The sequence below is a fragment of the Rhinatrema bivittatum genome, chromosome 2, assembly GCF_901001135.1.
Source record: "Rhinatrema bivittatum chromosome 2, aRhiBiv1.1, whole genome shotgun sequence".
NCBI classification, from domain to species: Eukaryota; Metazoa; Chordata; class Amphibia; order Gymnophiona; family Rhinatrematidae; genus Rhinatrema; species Rhinatrema bivittatum.
The window spans coordinates 772,157,185-772,171,636 of record NC_042616.1 but is presented as its reverse complement, the minus strand read 5'-3'; the positions used below and the strand labels follow the sequence as shown (position 1 = coordinate 772,171,636).

General features: G+C 44.0%; 1 protein-coding gene across 10 annotated transcripts in view; it reads left to right on the top strand.

Moving 5' to 3' along the window:
* ASAP1 (ArfGAP with SH3 domain, ankyrin repeat and PH domain 1) overlaps positions 1-14,452 on the top strand; it is a 975,348-nt gene that overhangs the window by 679,258 nt on the left and 281,638 nt on the right. For all 10 annotated transcript variants that reach the window (XM_029592039.1, XM_029592032.1, XM_029592035.1 and 7 more), the window contains one exon: positions 6,879-6,994. In XM_029592039.1, coding sequence (XP_029447899.1) covers positions 6,879-6,994 — 116 coding nt within the window. The remainder of the gene's footprint in view (positions 1-6,878; positions 6,995-14,452) is intronic.

The following is a 14,452-nucleotide window of genomic DNA, read 5'->3' as shown; positions in this document are numbered from 1 at the left end:
CATTCCTCTACACCCCCAGGAAAGGAACAAAAGTTTCTGGATGTCTTAGGCTGAAAAAGATTTCAAGGTTCAATGTTAATATCATGTATTGCAAGTTATCAGCTCTACATGACACAATACCAGAGAAACTTATGGAAACAAGTTCAAGAAATCACAGATAATATCCCACAGCAGCATAAAGAACAACTCAATGTTGTCATTCAAAAAGGCCTTGAATCAGGAAAGCTTGAAGTACATGCAGCATCTGAGACCTCTGCACGTATGTCTGCTGCTGGAATCAGTGCCAGAAGGTGGGCTTGGTTGAAGGCTTCTGATCTAAGGTCAGAAGTACAATAAAAATTAGCTGACCTGCCATGCACCGGAGACAATCTCTTTGGTGACAAGGTTAAGGAAGCCGTGTTACAACTGAAAGATCATCATGAAACACTGCGACTGCTTTCAAAACTTCCATCTGATCAGTCTTCCTCATCAAGAAAGCCCTTCTACAGGCCTCGTAGATATTATCCACCATCCTCTACAGTACGTTCTTCACAACCATCTCAACGTGGACGTCCTCGTCAAACCAAACAACCCAGACCTCAACCAGCCCCACAAGCTGGACCTGCATCGGGGTTTTGAAACGTTCTCAGAGAGCAGCAGCCACTCTCAGAGCAGACTTGCCTGTAGGAGGTTGGCTCCATTTTTTCCAACACAATTGGAGCCTTATCACCACGGATCAATGGGTGTTAGCTATCTTGAACCGAGGATACCGTCTCAACTTTTGAACAATACCTCGGAACTTCCCATCTGCTCCACTGTGGTCACACCTGCTCCACTGTGGTCACAAAACACTCAAATATCTCAACTAAAGTTAGAACTCTCCACCCTGTTGACTGTCAAACCCATTCCCCAGTCTCAACAAGGCAGAGGGTTCTTTTTTTTTTATTTATAATTTATTAATTTTCATCAAATGACATACATCATAGAATATAAGAAATAAACAATTGATATGTATACACACTCAGGAAATAAACTAGAAAAACAGAAAAAAGATTGTATCACATTGTCCCATAATTTGGGGGAGAAAAAGGAAACTAATATAACATTACTAACAAATTTGTTGTAAAAGTAACATCACAGAAGGGTCCAGGAGGTTTATCTTTTTACTGGGCTATAGTCTCGGAAGTCGCAACCTGATTTTTATCTACAATAAATGTTTCTAAATGTGTGGGTACAACAAAGCCAAATTTCTTCCCTTGATAATTAATCAGGCACAAGCAAGGGAACTTTAAGAAGAAGGTAGCACCTAATGCCAAAACATGATCTCTTAAAGATAAAAAATACCTTCTTCTTACTTGAGTGGCTCTCGCCACATCTGGAAATATTTGGACTTTATGTCCACAAAACAATATATCCTTGTGTCTAAAAAATCTTCTAAATAAATTTTCTTTATCTTGCTCAGCTAGACATGAAACAAAGAGAGTTGCTCTATTATTGATCAGGTCCACCGACTCTTGTAAAAAAAAGTCGATATACCTGGAGAAGATACTGATTCTACTACATTTTGCCCACCAGAACTTCTAGGTGGCTTTTTAAGCAAATAATACATTTTAGACACTTTTGGAATTTCCTCTTCCTCATATAATAGATTCTCTTTCAAATATTTTTTAAACATCTCCCATGGGGAGAGAAGCTGAGTTATGGGAAAATTAATAATCCTTAAGTTTTTTACTCTATGTAAATTTTCAGTATATTCAACTTCCTTTCGAATAGCTATCACGGATAAAGGCATTTTCAGAATTTTTGATCATTTGAACTTTAGTTGTAATCGCAAGCATTTCTTTTTCACATTTATCAACTTTCTTTCCCTGTTCTTCAATCAAACTACTATTAGTTCTTATTAAAGTTAACAGGGATTCATTCATCTTATTCACATTTCTATCAAGTTTTAGTATCATATTCCCAAGATCCAACAAGGTAACATTATCTGGTAATACAACAGAACTAATGTTCCTTCCTAAACTAGTTGATATTGTTTCTTTTGAATCGACTAAAACTTTTGAAACAGCATTCGCAGTCCAGTGAACATTGACCTGTTGATTCAGGTCTAAGTCCCCTTGGGCTGCTCCTACCAGACTTCCAGTTGCGACAATTCCCGTTGGTTAAATCGGAGACTTCGGTCCATCGCCAGGACTCAGGGAGATCAGTGACAATACTCCCAAACTGTCCTCTTGGGGCGTTTCCATCACCTTCACAACGTGATGGTCCATTGGGCCAATAGGTTGTTGATGCAAAGGAGAAGAGGTGGAGATTTTCACTTTCCTCTTTCTACCCATTAAGGAACGAATAACAAAATTCAAAAAAATCTTTCCGGCCTTCTCCGGCATAAGCCGGCCAAAGCCGCGCACCCCTTCGGCGCGCGCGGCTTAGGCGACGCGCTGGTGGCTGTGGGGCGCCGCCCTTCTGCAGATTTTATAGTCAGTCGGGAGGCGTCTCTGCTGATGTGACCAGCCAGCGACCGCAGCACTCTCACCGGGATGTTTCTCGGGGTACCGGAATCAGTTGCAGGTAGAGAGAGAGATGGCCTTCTCCCTTCTCCTTCTCTCGCTCCCCAACTTATCGCCGCCCTTCCACAGATTTTATAGTCAGTCGGGAGGCATCTCTGCTGACGTCACCAGCCAGCGACCACAGCACTCTCACTGGGATGTTTCTCGGGGTACCGGAATCGATTGCAGGTAGGGAGATCGATGGCCTCCTCCCTTCTCCTTCTCTCGCTCCCCCAAGGCAGAGGGTTCTACTCCCGCTATTTCCTAATTCCAAAGAAAACAGGCGATCTCCGCCCCATACTAGACCTCCGCAATCTCAACAAATTTCTTCAAAAAGAAAAATTCAGGATGATCTCCCTCAGGACCATTCTTCCCTTATTACAGCAAGGCTCTGTTCTTTGGATCTTCAAGAAGCCTATGCTCACATCCCCATTTCCCCACAACATTGAAATTTTCCTCGATTCATAGTGGGACAACAACATTTTCAGTACCGAGTTCTACCATTCGGACTAGCTTCAGTACCTCTGGTATTCACCAAATGCCTGGCAATGGTTGCTGCACATCTAAGAAAAAACAGCATTCATGTTTTTCCCTACCTAGATGATTAGCTCATCAGGAGCCCATCCAAGCAAGGGGCTCTTGTTGCCTTAAGAAGCACCATAACCCTATTGCATTCCCTGGAATTCCTGATCAACTATCAAAAATCTCATATGACCCCGTCTCAGCTCCTCACTTTCATCTGAGCAGACCTCGATACCACAGTTGCAAAAGCTTTTCTTCCAAGCAACCATGCGAACAACCTAGCAAATCTGGCAGACTCGCTGATCAGCTGCAAGTTCGGCTCTGCCCATCAATTTCTTATACTACTGGGCCACATGGTGTCTACAGTCCACGTGACCCCTATGGCAAAGTTAGCCATGAGAAGGACTCAATGGACTTTGAAATCTCAGTACATCCAAGCTGTTCAACCACTGTCAACCCTACTATGGGTCACCCACCAGTTACGTCTCTCCCTCCGCTGGTGGACAGACTGGTCTACTGTTCCAGCAACTGGCTCCTCAAGTAACCTTGACCACGAATGCTTCCAACTTGGGACGGGGAGCTCACGTCAACCATCTCCAGACACAAGGTACGTGGACTCCGCTCGAAATAAAAATGTCAAATCAATTTTTTGGAATTTTGAGCGATACGCTATGCCCTTTATGCCTTCAAAGACCGCCTATCACACAAAACTGTGCTGATACAAACAGACAACACAGTAGCAATGTGGTACATCAACAAACAGGGAGGCACAGGCTCCTATCTCCTGTGTCAAGAAACAGTGCAGATCTGGGCCTGGGCCCTGACACACTCCATGAATCTCAGGGCCACTTATCTAGCAGGCATACAAAATGTCCTAGCGGACAGTCTCTGTCGACATTTCCATCCCCACGAATTCTCTGGATCCCTGTGTAGCGAGCAAAATCTTTCAACGCTGGGGTCAACCAACCATCGACCTCTTTGCGTCCAAACTGAACCACAAAGTGGAAAGGTTCTGCTCCCTCCACAGCCGTCGACAGACGTTCAACAGGGACGCCTTTGCTCGCCCCTGGAACAAAGGACTTCTAAATGCGTATCCTCCGATTCTTCTCATAGCCAAAACTCTTGTGAAGCTACAACAGGACAAGAGGGTCCATGAACCTCATAGCCCAGTATTGGCCTCGACAAGTATGGTTCCCCATACGTCTAGATCTCTCGATCAGAGAACCAATTCAGCTGGGCACAGCGCCCACTCTCATAACTCAGAACCAAGGCAGGTTATGCCATCTGAACCTACAAACCCTTGCCTTGATGGCTTGGATGTTGAAAGCTTGATCCTACGATTGCTAAGTCTGTCAGGGTCTCGTAGCTTCACGAAAGCCTTCCACACGTAAATCTTACCATTCCAAGTGGACTAGATTTACCAAGTGGTGCACTCAAAAAGGTATTGACCCTTTCTCCTGCCCCACTCCATCTCTATTAGACTATTTATGGCACATATCAGATTCTGGTCTCCAGACTTCTTCTGTACGTGAACACCTAAGAGCCATTGCGGCATACCACAAAGGGATAGGGGATGCCCCAATAACAGCGCAGCCCCTAGTGAGTCTGTTTATGAGGGGCTTACTTCAGCTTAAGCCTCCCATTTAACTACCGGTTACGGAATGGGACCTTAATGTAATGCTTGCAAGGCTCAGGCAATATCCGTTTGAGCCTTTGCATTCCTGTGATGTAAAATTTCTTACATGGAAAGTCTTTTTCCTAGTAGCCATAGCCATTACATCCGCTAGGAGGGTCAGTGAGTTACAAGCCCTTGACACATACTCACCCTACACAAGGTTCCTGCATGACCGAGTGGTCCTTCGCACTCACCCCAAATTCCTTCCTAAGGTGGTAATGGATTTTCACCTTAACCAATCCATGGTCTTGCCCACTTTCTTCCCAAGGCCCCACTCTCACCAGGGCGAGGGAGTTTTGCACACCTTGGACTGTAAACGTGCACTTGCATTTTACCTAGAGCGCACTGTAGTCCATAGGAAATCCACCCAATTCTTCGTTTCTTTTAACAAAAATAAGCCAGGAGTTGCAGTGGGCAAACTCTCTCCAACTGGCTAGCAGACTGTATCGAATTCTGCTATGAGAAAGCAGGCCTTCCTCTCCAGGGGCGTTCAGTATCTATTGCTGACATCTGCAAAGCTGCAACTTGGAGTTCTCTGCATATATTTGTAGCTCATTACTGTTTGGATAAGGATGGAAGACAAGATTCTGCCTTTGGACAATCTGTCTTGAAAAACCTATTTCCAGTTTAATACCCAATTCCTTCCACAACTGCCTACTGTGATTCAGGCTGCCTCATCTTAGTCAATGACACCCCAGTTGTGCCTGTTACTTGTTGGTGTCATTGACCTGTTTAAGTATGAGTCAGCATGTAACTTGCTAATCACCCATATGTGAGGACTACCATCCTGCTTGTCCTGGAATAAAGCAGATTTGCTTACCTGTAACAGGTGTTATCCCAGGACAGCAAGATGTGTAGTCCTCACGAAACCCACCTGCCACCCCGCGGAGTTGGATCCGTTACTGTTTTATTTTATTTTTTTGCTCACACTTATTGCTACAAATGAGTCTGAAGGGAGACCCCTGCGGCTGCAGGGATCATGGCATGCTGGGTATGCTCCGTGTACAGTCAAAAGTTTCTAGAAACTTTGACAGAAAGTTTTCCGTGATAGGGCTCCATCCAGTGATGTCACCCATATGTGAGGACTACATCCTGCTGTCCTGGGATAACACCTGTTACAGGTAAACAACTCTGCTTTTTTGGGCCAGCTAGGACTGAGGATACTGTAAAGACATGTTTACAGCCCCTGGAGGGATGCAACAGCAACACCAACTGAATGCTCTTGGGCCAGGCACTGTAGTAAACTGGGCTTTATACCTCTCAGCTATGTGTGTCATGCCGGTAGCTGGACTGTGGGGAGGAATAAATCCCTGGCAGCTGTGCATGAATACCCCAGTAGAGGACATTTCTATTTGAAGTGGAAGCCGAAGTGAACAGGTAAAACCTGAGCCAAATAAATTAATTTAATAAAAATGAGTAAAATGAGGATTGCGTTCGTAAAGTATTGCAACATGGTACGGTCTAGAAAACTGTAGCATCATGAATTGAAATTGATAATATATTACCTTTTAGAACTGGCTATACTGCTTTTGTTATCTGTGATAGCCAGTTACTCTGTATTCCTTAGTTCAAATTTAAGGAGGAGAATAAAATATTTTGGTCTACGATCTTGTTTAATGTTAAGATGGCCAATTATTTATCACTTGTGAGAGTAATGTAGGGATGCATTTGTTAAATTCAGGTTAGATTAAAAACTAAAAGTTTTTCATAATTTCACTTAAATATTTAGATTATTCTAATGAAATTACTCTGATTTCTAGTGCTGTAGACTTTTTAGAAAAAAAATGGAGCTTAATAAAATAAGTTAAAAGATCTTGTTTTCAGTAATTCATTGTGAATGAAGAAAATGCACTGTATGTTCACTATATAAACAGTACAATATGATGAAACGGGCTAAAAATCTGCTAGGAAAAACTCCTAATATGTATCATCCTCTGTTTTCCCTAGTTTGAATGCCATTATTGTATTGTTAGAATTTATAAATATCACAAGAAGTATTTATCATTTAGTTTTTCCTTCTTTGTTACTTTACATAGCACAATATTATTAATAGTATGTATAACATCAGGCCAGAGCAATTCTATTGGTTACAGATTTAGAGCTGAATTTTCTAATTTGGATTTCTTTTACATTAATTTAACACTTTGAATATTTAGTGGAAACCTGGATAAGCAGACTGGGAAGGGAAATACAGCTCTACACTACTGCAGTATATATAATAAACCTGAATGTTTGAAACTACTGTTGAGGGGCAAACCAACTATAGATATCGGTAAGCACACCATTTGTTAATGTGTAGAACTTGACAGCATGACTTAATTAAAATACAATGTGATCTCATTAGTCTATTAAAAATAAAATTATTTAAAGGAAATATATAATATAGTTAAAAATAGTTTTATAAGGTTAATGCATATTTAAAGAAGCAGGTTTTTGGGACTACTATGATCTCCCCTAAGTTGTGGTAAGATATTTCCTGAGAAAAGGACCCTTGTAGATTTCACTGAAAGAGGCATGAGTAGAAAAAATAATTTGTACAAGTGATTGGTAAAACATCATTTACATTATTGTTGCATTCTTGATGTCATGCCTCCAAAAATATATAAACCAGGGCTTCCCAGATCACCTCTGCTGACAACACAGCCAGTTAGATTTTCAGGATATCCACACTGAAGCATCTGTGAAATAAATTTACATATTCTGGGTCTCTAGTGTAACGTTAGAAAATATTTCTGTACAGAAAGGATGATGGATGTATGGAAGAGCCTCCCAGGGGAGGACGCAAAAATAAAGCAATTCTTGAAAATCTGAGATAGGCACCAAGGATCTTTAGCTGTGAAGAAATGTAGAGAAAGCCAGAGATTAATTGTAGTCTGTGGCATTGCAAAATGTAGCAAACTGGGCAAATTATATGGGTTTTTAAGCCCTTTTTATTTGTTTTATTGATTTAAATTCTGCTTTTTCAAGTTCTTCAAAGCAGATTATATTCATGTAGTGAAGGTAAAACATAAAATAAATAAGAGAAAGCCAGAGATCAATTGTAGTCTTTAGTATTGCGAAATGCAACAAATTGGGCATATTATATAGGTTTTACAGCCCTTATTTATTGTCATCTTCTGTTTCTGCATTGTGGTCCTGCAAGCTTGCATGTTTGAATATGCATTACCTTTATAAATGTATCATCCTAGCTATATGATTGCTTTCTTTAAACTATGATTCTTTAAAAAAAAAAAATAAAAAATCACTATGCAAAGTTTTCATTGTAGTGGTACTTAATACAAAAAAAAAAAGCAAAAAGACATCTACAAATTACTCCTTGCTTAAATCCTAACAAAGGCTGTGCAGCATAGCATATTGATGTGTACCTAATATCCAAATATACTAGGTTATCCGTGCTCACAAGGCATATCAAGGCAAAAGTGCAATCTTAAAATCATCGGTCCACCTATTTACTGTTCTTTCTTTCTCTTTCATTTTTTTATTTTCAACAATGCAATCTGAAAACCATATAGTATAGATCTCAGTCTTAACTTTCCAAGTGCAAAAATTCAACAAAAAAAAAGGACAACAATCATACTGGCATTTACATATCCTAAAATCTCCAAGTGCAAAAATTCAACAAAATGAATTTGCACACCAAACTAAGGATCGCAAAGATTTATACATCTGACACGGCACTATGTTTCGAGATCATAACTTATCTTTGTGTCAGGGAGCTGTACATATGTGTATAGATGATCTTTTCTTATCTGAAAAGAAACACATAACTTGTAAAGACTGCCATCTTGCATACAGGCACAAATTGTAAACATTCCTTTTGAGATGAGGAAAACATCCATGCCATATTTGATAAAATGAAAGAGAGAGTACAGTAAATGGGTGGACTGCTGATTATAACTTTGCACTTCTGCCTTGATAAGCCTTGTGGGCAGAAATGAGCTAGTACATTTGGATATGAGGGTTCACATCAATATGCTATGCCTCACAGCCACTGTTAGGATTTAAGCACAGAGTAATTTGTGGATGTTTTTTCTTTGTTTGTTTGTTTGTTTGTTTTTTGTATAGCCTACCAATTTTTACATCCTTTTTTGTGGACTCTGTTTTATGTAGTGCTACTTGCTAGAGATGTGCAGTGGTTTGCAATGAAATAGGAAATTTTGTCTTTATTTCCTATTTCGTTGCATTTCGGGAAGAAAAAAACAATAGGAAAACCCATAATTTCGAAATTTCATGGATTTTCCTTTCCTTTTTTTTTTTTTTTTCAGGAACTGCACATATATTTTTAAAAAAACCCACCCCAATTCTTCAAATTTAACTAAATAGAAAGCCCCCCCCCCCCCCCAAGACTCACTCAGTGTCCCTGGTAGTCCAGCGAGGGGCCTGGGAGCTCAGAGTGATCTCCAGCAACCGGGGGCCTTCAGCTGCCAGTATTCAAAATGGCGCCAGTGGCCCTTTGCCCTTATCATGTGACAGGGGCTACCAGTGCCATTGGCCGACTCCTGTCACATGGTAGGAGGGATGGATGGCCTGCACCATTTTCTAATACTGGCAGCTGACGGCCCCCAGGAGCTGGAGATTGCTCTGAGCTCCCAGGCCCCTCGCTGGACTACCAGGGACACTGAGTGAGTCTTGGGGGGGATTGGGAGAGTGGGGGGGCTTTCCATTTAGTTAAAATTGAAAGATTGGCCCACCCCCAAACCAAGAAACGAACCGTCATGAAATTTTTTTTTTTATGCCCATTCTACAGTACTTGCCATTTGTAAATTAAATATTTTACTTTAAGCAGGTTCTGAACCACTGGAGACTGATGTGGTTTGAGTATCGCATAGAATGATTATATCATTGGGTCACACAATGTGAGTGATGATGTATATGATATCATAAACAGTATGAACCAAACCCAATGTAATATGATACTGTTGCAAACACAATTTTTGTAGAAATCAAGAGCAATTGTTTATAAGTAAGGTAAAGAACTGTAATAACTACAACGTTTTTGCAGGCATCATATGGGCATTACTACTTACCATATGTATGTTTGAAATTTTGAACAGTAATCATTGGTGCAAGTTTTTTTGGGGTTTTTCTTTACATAATGAGTTGTAATTTTTCATGATCAATACAGTGTGGAACTCATACTGACTGGATCAGATGTAGTATAGTGCGACATATGCCTATAACAGCTCTGCCATTGAACCTCATTTCCAATAGACATTTAGTATTCATTCATGTTTAAAATTTTGTGAAATAACGCCTGTGCTAAATTAGGAGTTAGAATTTAGCACAGGTTTCAATTAAAGCATGTGTGTAAAAAAAAATAAAAAGCATGCTACACTGAAAAAAATGCACTTTTTTGCCTCATGGTCCATTTTAATGGCGATCCATGCTACTAAAAAAAAAAAAAAAAGTTCCTCAACACCCCAAGTGGTGCTCCCTCCCTCCTGCTTGGCCTGATGTGGCTGGACCAAGTGGGTCTTCCTGGCAAGTCCTCCCTCCCTCTCCAGTATGCCGAATCCCTTCCCTCGCCTCTTAAAATGCAGTCAGTCCAGCAGGGTCAAGTCCAGGTCTGGGTCAGTCCTCTTATCTTAAAAAATGTAAAATCTAGCTCATTGGACCCCCCTCCCCCCAAGAGCCCTCCAAATCCCCCCTCCTTACACCTAGGAACCTCAAGCCAGAGAAGACCTTACCATTTCTCCTAGGACAATCATGATGGTAGTTCTCACATGAGGGTGACATCATCCAATGGAGCCCAGCCCGGAAAACTTTTGTCAGAGTTTCTAGAAGCTTTGTCCAGCACACTGAGCATGCCCAGCATGCTGCTATCCACGTGTCCACACAAGGTCCCCCTTCAGTCTCTCTTTTTCCGCAGTTCAGTTGCCCAGTGGTTCATGAAACTCTGCTCTTGTTTTTTCTTGCAAGAAAAGTCTTTTTTCAAATTCCATCGTCAGGTGGTCCTTCACTGTCGGTGCCTCCTCTTCGCGGTAGGTTATTTTTCTGCTTATTTGTGGTCGATTCCCGGCATCTCACTTGGTGACCACTGGTCATAGACTGCACATTGGGTACTTTTGTATGGTGTCGTCTGGCTTTCATCAGTGCCCGCGGACCATGTCCATCACGGATCCACATATGGTTTGCATCCTCTGCCTGGGGACTTTGCACAATGTCCGATGGTTTCAGCTGTGTGACCAGATGACTCCGAAAGGCCATAGTGTGCACCTTGATAAGATGGAGAAACTTTTCGGTCCTAGAAAATCTGCTTCATCCACACCCGCGTCAGTCATCAACTCTGGGGAGTCAAGGGGAGCTCTTTGATATGTTCCCTTTCGCCACTCCTATGTCCTCTTCCTTGAAGGATCTGTCCTCCATGATCTGACTGGTTTCCAAGACATCAGGATCCTTCGGCGCTGTGGAAAGACTGGGCCGAGCACCGTGGAAGATCCTGCAAGCATCGACCCCGGTCGCCGTTGGCGTTTGGCTCCAATTCCGGGGCGGTACCAATCCATCCTCCGACGTACCAGGGAGCCCTAGGCATTCCCCACAGATATCGGTGCTTGGCACTGTGCCACCTTGGAGGACCAATGAAGAGCCGGTGATGCCTCTTCTCCCCCCCGCCTTAGTCTTGACCTCACCTAGACTTTCAGGAGGAGTTGGACCGCAAGGTGCAGACCGTGGTGCTCAGAGCTCTGCGGAGCGTCGTGCCACCCCCACCACTGGCCCCCATGTCAGTGCTGGAGCTTCCGCCGTCTATCCTAGCACTTCTGCTCAAGCATCTGGACATCCTTCTTGGTGCCCTCCCAACGCAACCGGTGCGTAAGGGATCTTCAGCGGCCTCCCCCTTGGGTGCGATTCCTATCCTTGGGTCCTCTGAGGAGGAAGACGCAGCCGGTGTCATGTTCCTGAGGCCTCAGTTCCCTGAACCTTTGCCCAGGCCCTCTGGCCTCCCACGACCCTCGGTTCCCCCATTACCAGGGGAACCATCAATTCCCGTGGGGCCCTCAGTGTCTCCAAAGCCATTGGAGCCCAGGGCTCGGATCCTCCGCGAGCATTGCCTGCTAGAGATGTGTATCGTGTGATCGATCGTCTTAACGATCGATTTCGGCTGGGGGGGGAGAGAATCGGATCGTCGCAGTTTTGTTTTTATAAATATCGTGTAAATCGTAAATCGGGGGAGGGCGGGAAAACCGGCACACTAAAACATCCCTAAAACCCACTCCGACCCTTTAAAATAAATCCCCCACCCTCCCGAACCCCCCCAAAATGTCTTAAATTACCCTAGGGTCCAGTGGGGGGTCCTGTTGTGATCTTCCACTCTTGGGCGTCGGGCACGTTGATAGAAAATGGCGCCGGCGCTACCTTTGCCCTGTCATATGACAGGGCAAAGGTAGCGCCGGCGCCATTTTGGTTCCTGTTCCCCGACGTCACGAGCGTAGGAGATCGCTCCCGGACCCCCGCTGGACCCCCAGGGACTTTTGGCCAGCTTGGGGGGGCCTCTTGACCCCCACAAGACTTGCCAAAAGTCCAGCGGGGGTCCGGGAACGACCTCCTGCACTCGAATCGTGTTGCCGTACGGCCGGCGCCATTTTGCTGGGGGGTTCGGGAGAGGTTCGGGAGGGTGGGGGAGTTATTATAAAGGGTCGGGGTGGGTTTTAGGGATGTTTTAGTTTGCCGGTTTTCCCGCCCTCCCCCTTCCCCCGATTTACGATTTTTGATGATAAATCGGGGGAATTCCTATTAAATATCGCCTCTAACGATTTTTGACTATTTAAAATATATCGGACGATATTTTAAATCGTCAAAAAATGATTCACATCCCTATTGCCTGCATCGATCCCGCGATGGCCTCAGTGAGGGGGAAGGGACTTATGAACCTTGGGGTGATGATTCCTCGGAGTCTTCCATCAAGTATTTGGACAATCCCATCTCCAAGCCTTCTCCGCTGGAGGAAAGGTGTCACTTCATTCAGAGGATCTCTCCTTTGTGGGGTTTGTCCGGGCCATGGCCGAGGCTATCCTCTTCCAACTTCTCACAGAGGAAGATGCGCAACATAAGATGCTGGAGGTGTTCCAGTTTGTCAACGCTTCCAAGGAAATCGTGGTGGTTCCCATCCATGATATCTTTAAGGACATTCTCCTTTGGGTGTTCCCACATCCGATCTCCATTTCTCCGGTTAATGGGAAGGCGGATGCCACCTCTTTGGTACAGCAGACCCTGGAATTTGAGAGGCGGCACCTTTCCCACCAGTCAGTGGTTGTAGAATTCGCCCTCAAAAAGGCTAAATGCTCCCATACTCATGCCTCTGCCCATCCCGGGAGAGAACATAGGGAGCTGGATCCTCTGAGCAGAAAGATTTTTCAAGGCACTATTCTCATCGCCCGTTTTGCTGCCTACCAGTTGTATATGACCCAATACAACCGGAACCTCTGGAAAATGGGTCCAGGACATTGCAGCAGCAGGAATCACTCTCAGCTATTGTCCAGCAAAGATTGGAGGTTGGCAAACACAAGGTGAGCTCCACCTCTGACGTGTTTTTAGACTGCGGCTTGAGTAGCCACCGTAGGCATAGGCGCCCGCAGAATGGCCTGGTTCCAAGCTTCTGACCTCCACCCAGAGGTGCAGGAAAGACTGGCAGACCTCCCATGTTCAGATGGCAACCTCTTTGGGATAAGGTCTGGGATGCAGTGGCCCAATTGAAAGACCACCACGAAACACTCCGGCAGCTCTCAGCTAGCGCTTTGGATGCTTTTTCCTCTGCCAGGAAATCTTTCAGGCCAAGCTCTAGGAAGTCCTTCTACAGGCAGCGGAAGATTTATCCACCAGCCTCTTGAGCTCGCCAGCCGTGTGTAGCTCCAGGGGCCGCCCCTGTCAGCAACGGCCGCCCAGACCTCAGCCAATGCTACAGCAAGCCCTGTCCACAGGCTTTTGACTGGCGGCAAGGGAGCACGAGTCAGCGAACTGTACCCCAGCACCAGATCCCCCAGTAGGAGGCAGGCTTATTGGCTTTGCCCTCTACTGGAGGGCCATCACTTTGGACCAATGGGTCCTTACTATATTCCATCAGGGGTACCGGCTCAACTTCAGACTGCTTCCAGAGAACTCTCCACCATGTTCTTTGTGGGATTCGTCCACCCAGCAGGTCATACTCCATCCCACCGGACCTTAGACAGGAGCCCAGCCTCCCAACCTTCAGGAAGAGACTTAAGACCTGGCTGTTTAAAAAAGCTTTCCCGGACACCGATTAATTCTATTCAGCCAGATTCTACCACTTCCACATGTAAAAATGTTATTACTAATGTAAATACCTATACCTAATGTTATTCTCTTTCTTTTCTTCTCTCCTCCCAGTTCTATTACCTTGTTATTTGTAACTGCTTCCTTCTACACAAATAGGTTATTGAATTGTTTACTGTACACCCCTGTTATATGTAAACCGGCATGATGTGTTTGCAACATGAATGCCGGTATATAAAAATTTTAAATAAATAAATAAATAAATAAATAAATACTTCGGACAGAACTCTGCCCTTCTCTCGGTTCCTCGCCCTCAAAGGCCGGGGGTTCTATTCGAGGTATTTCCTCATACCGAAGAGAAACAAAGGCTTGCGCCCCATTCTCAATCTCAGGGCATCGAACAAATTTCTCTTAAAAGAAAAATTGAACATGGTTTCTCTGGGCCCTCTGATCCCCCTCCTCAAAAGAGGAGCCTGTGGCTGCTCCCTTGATCTGAAGGAGG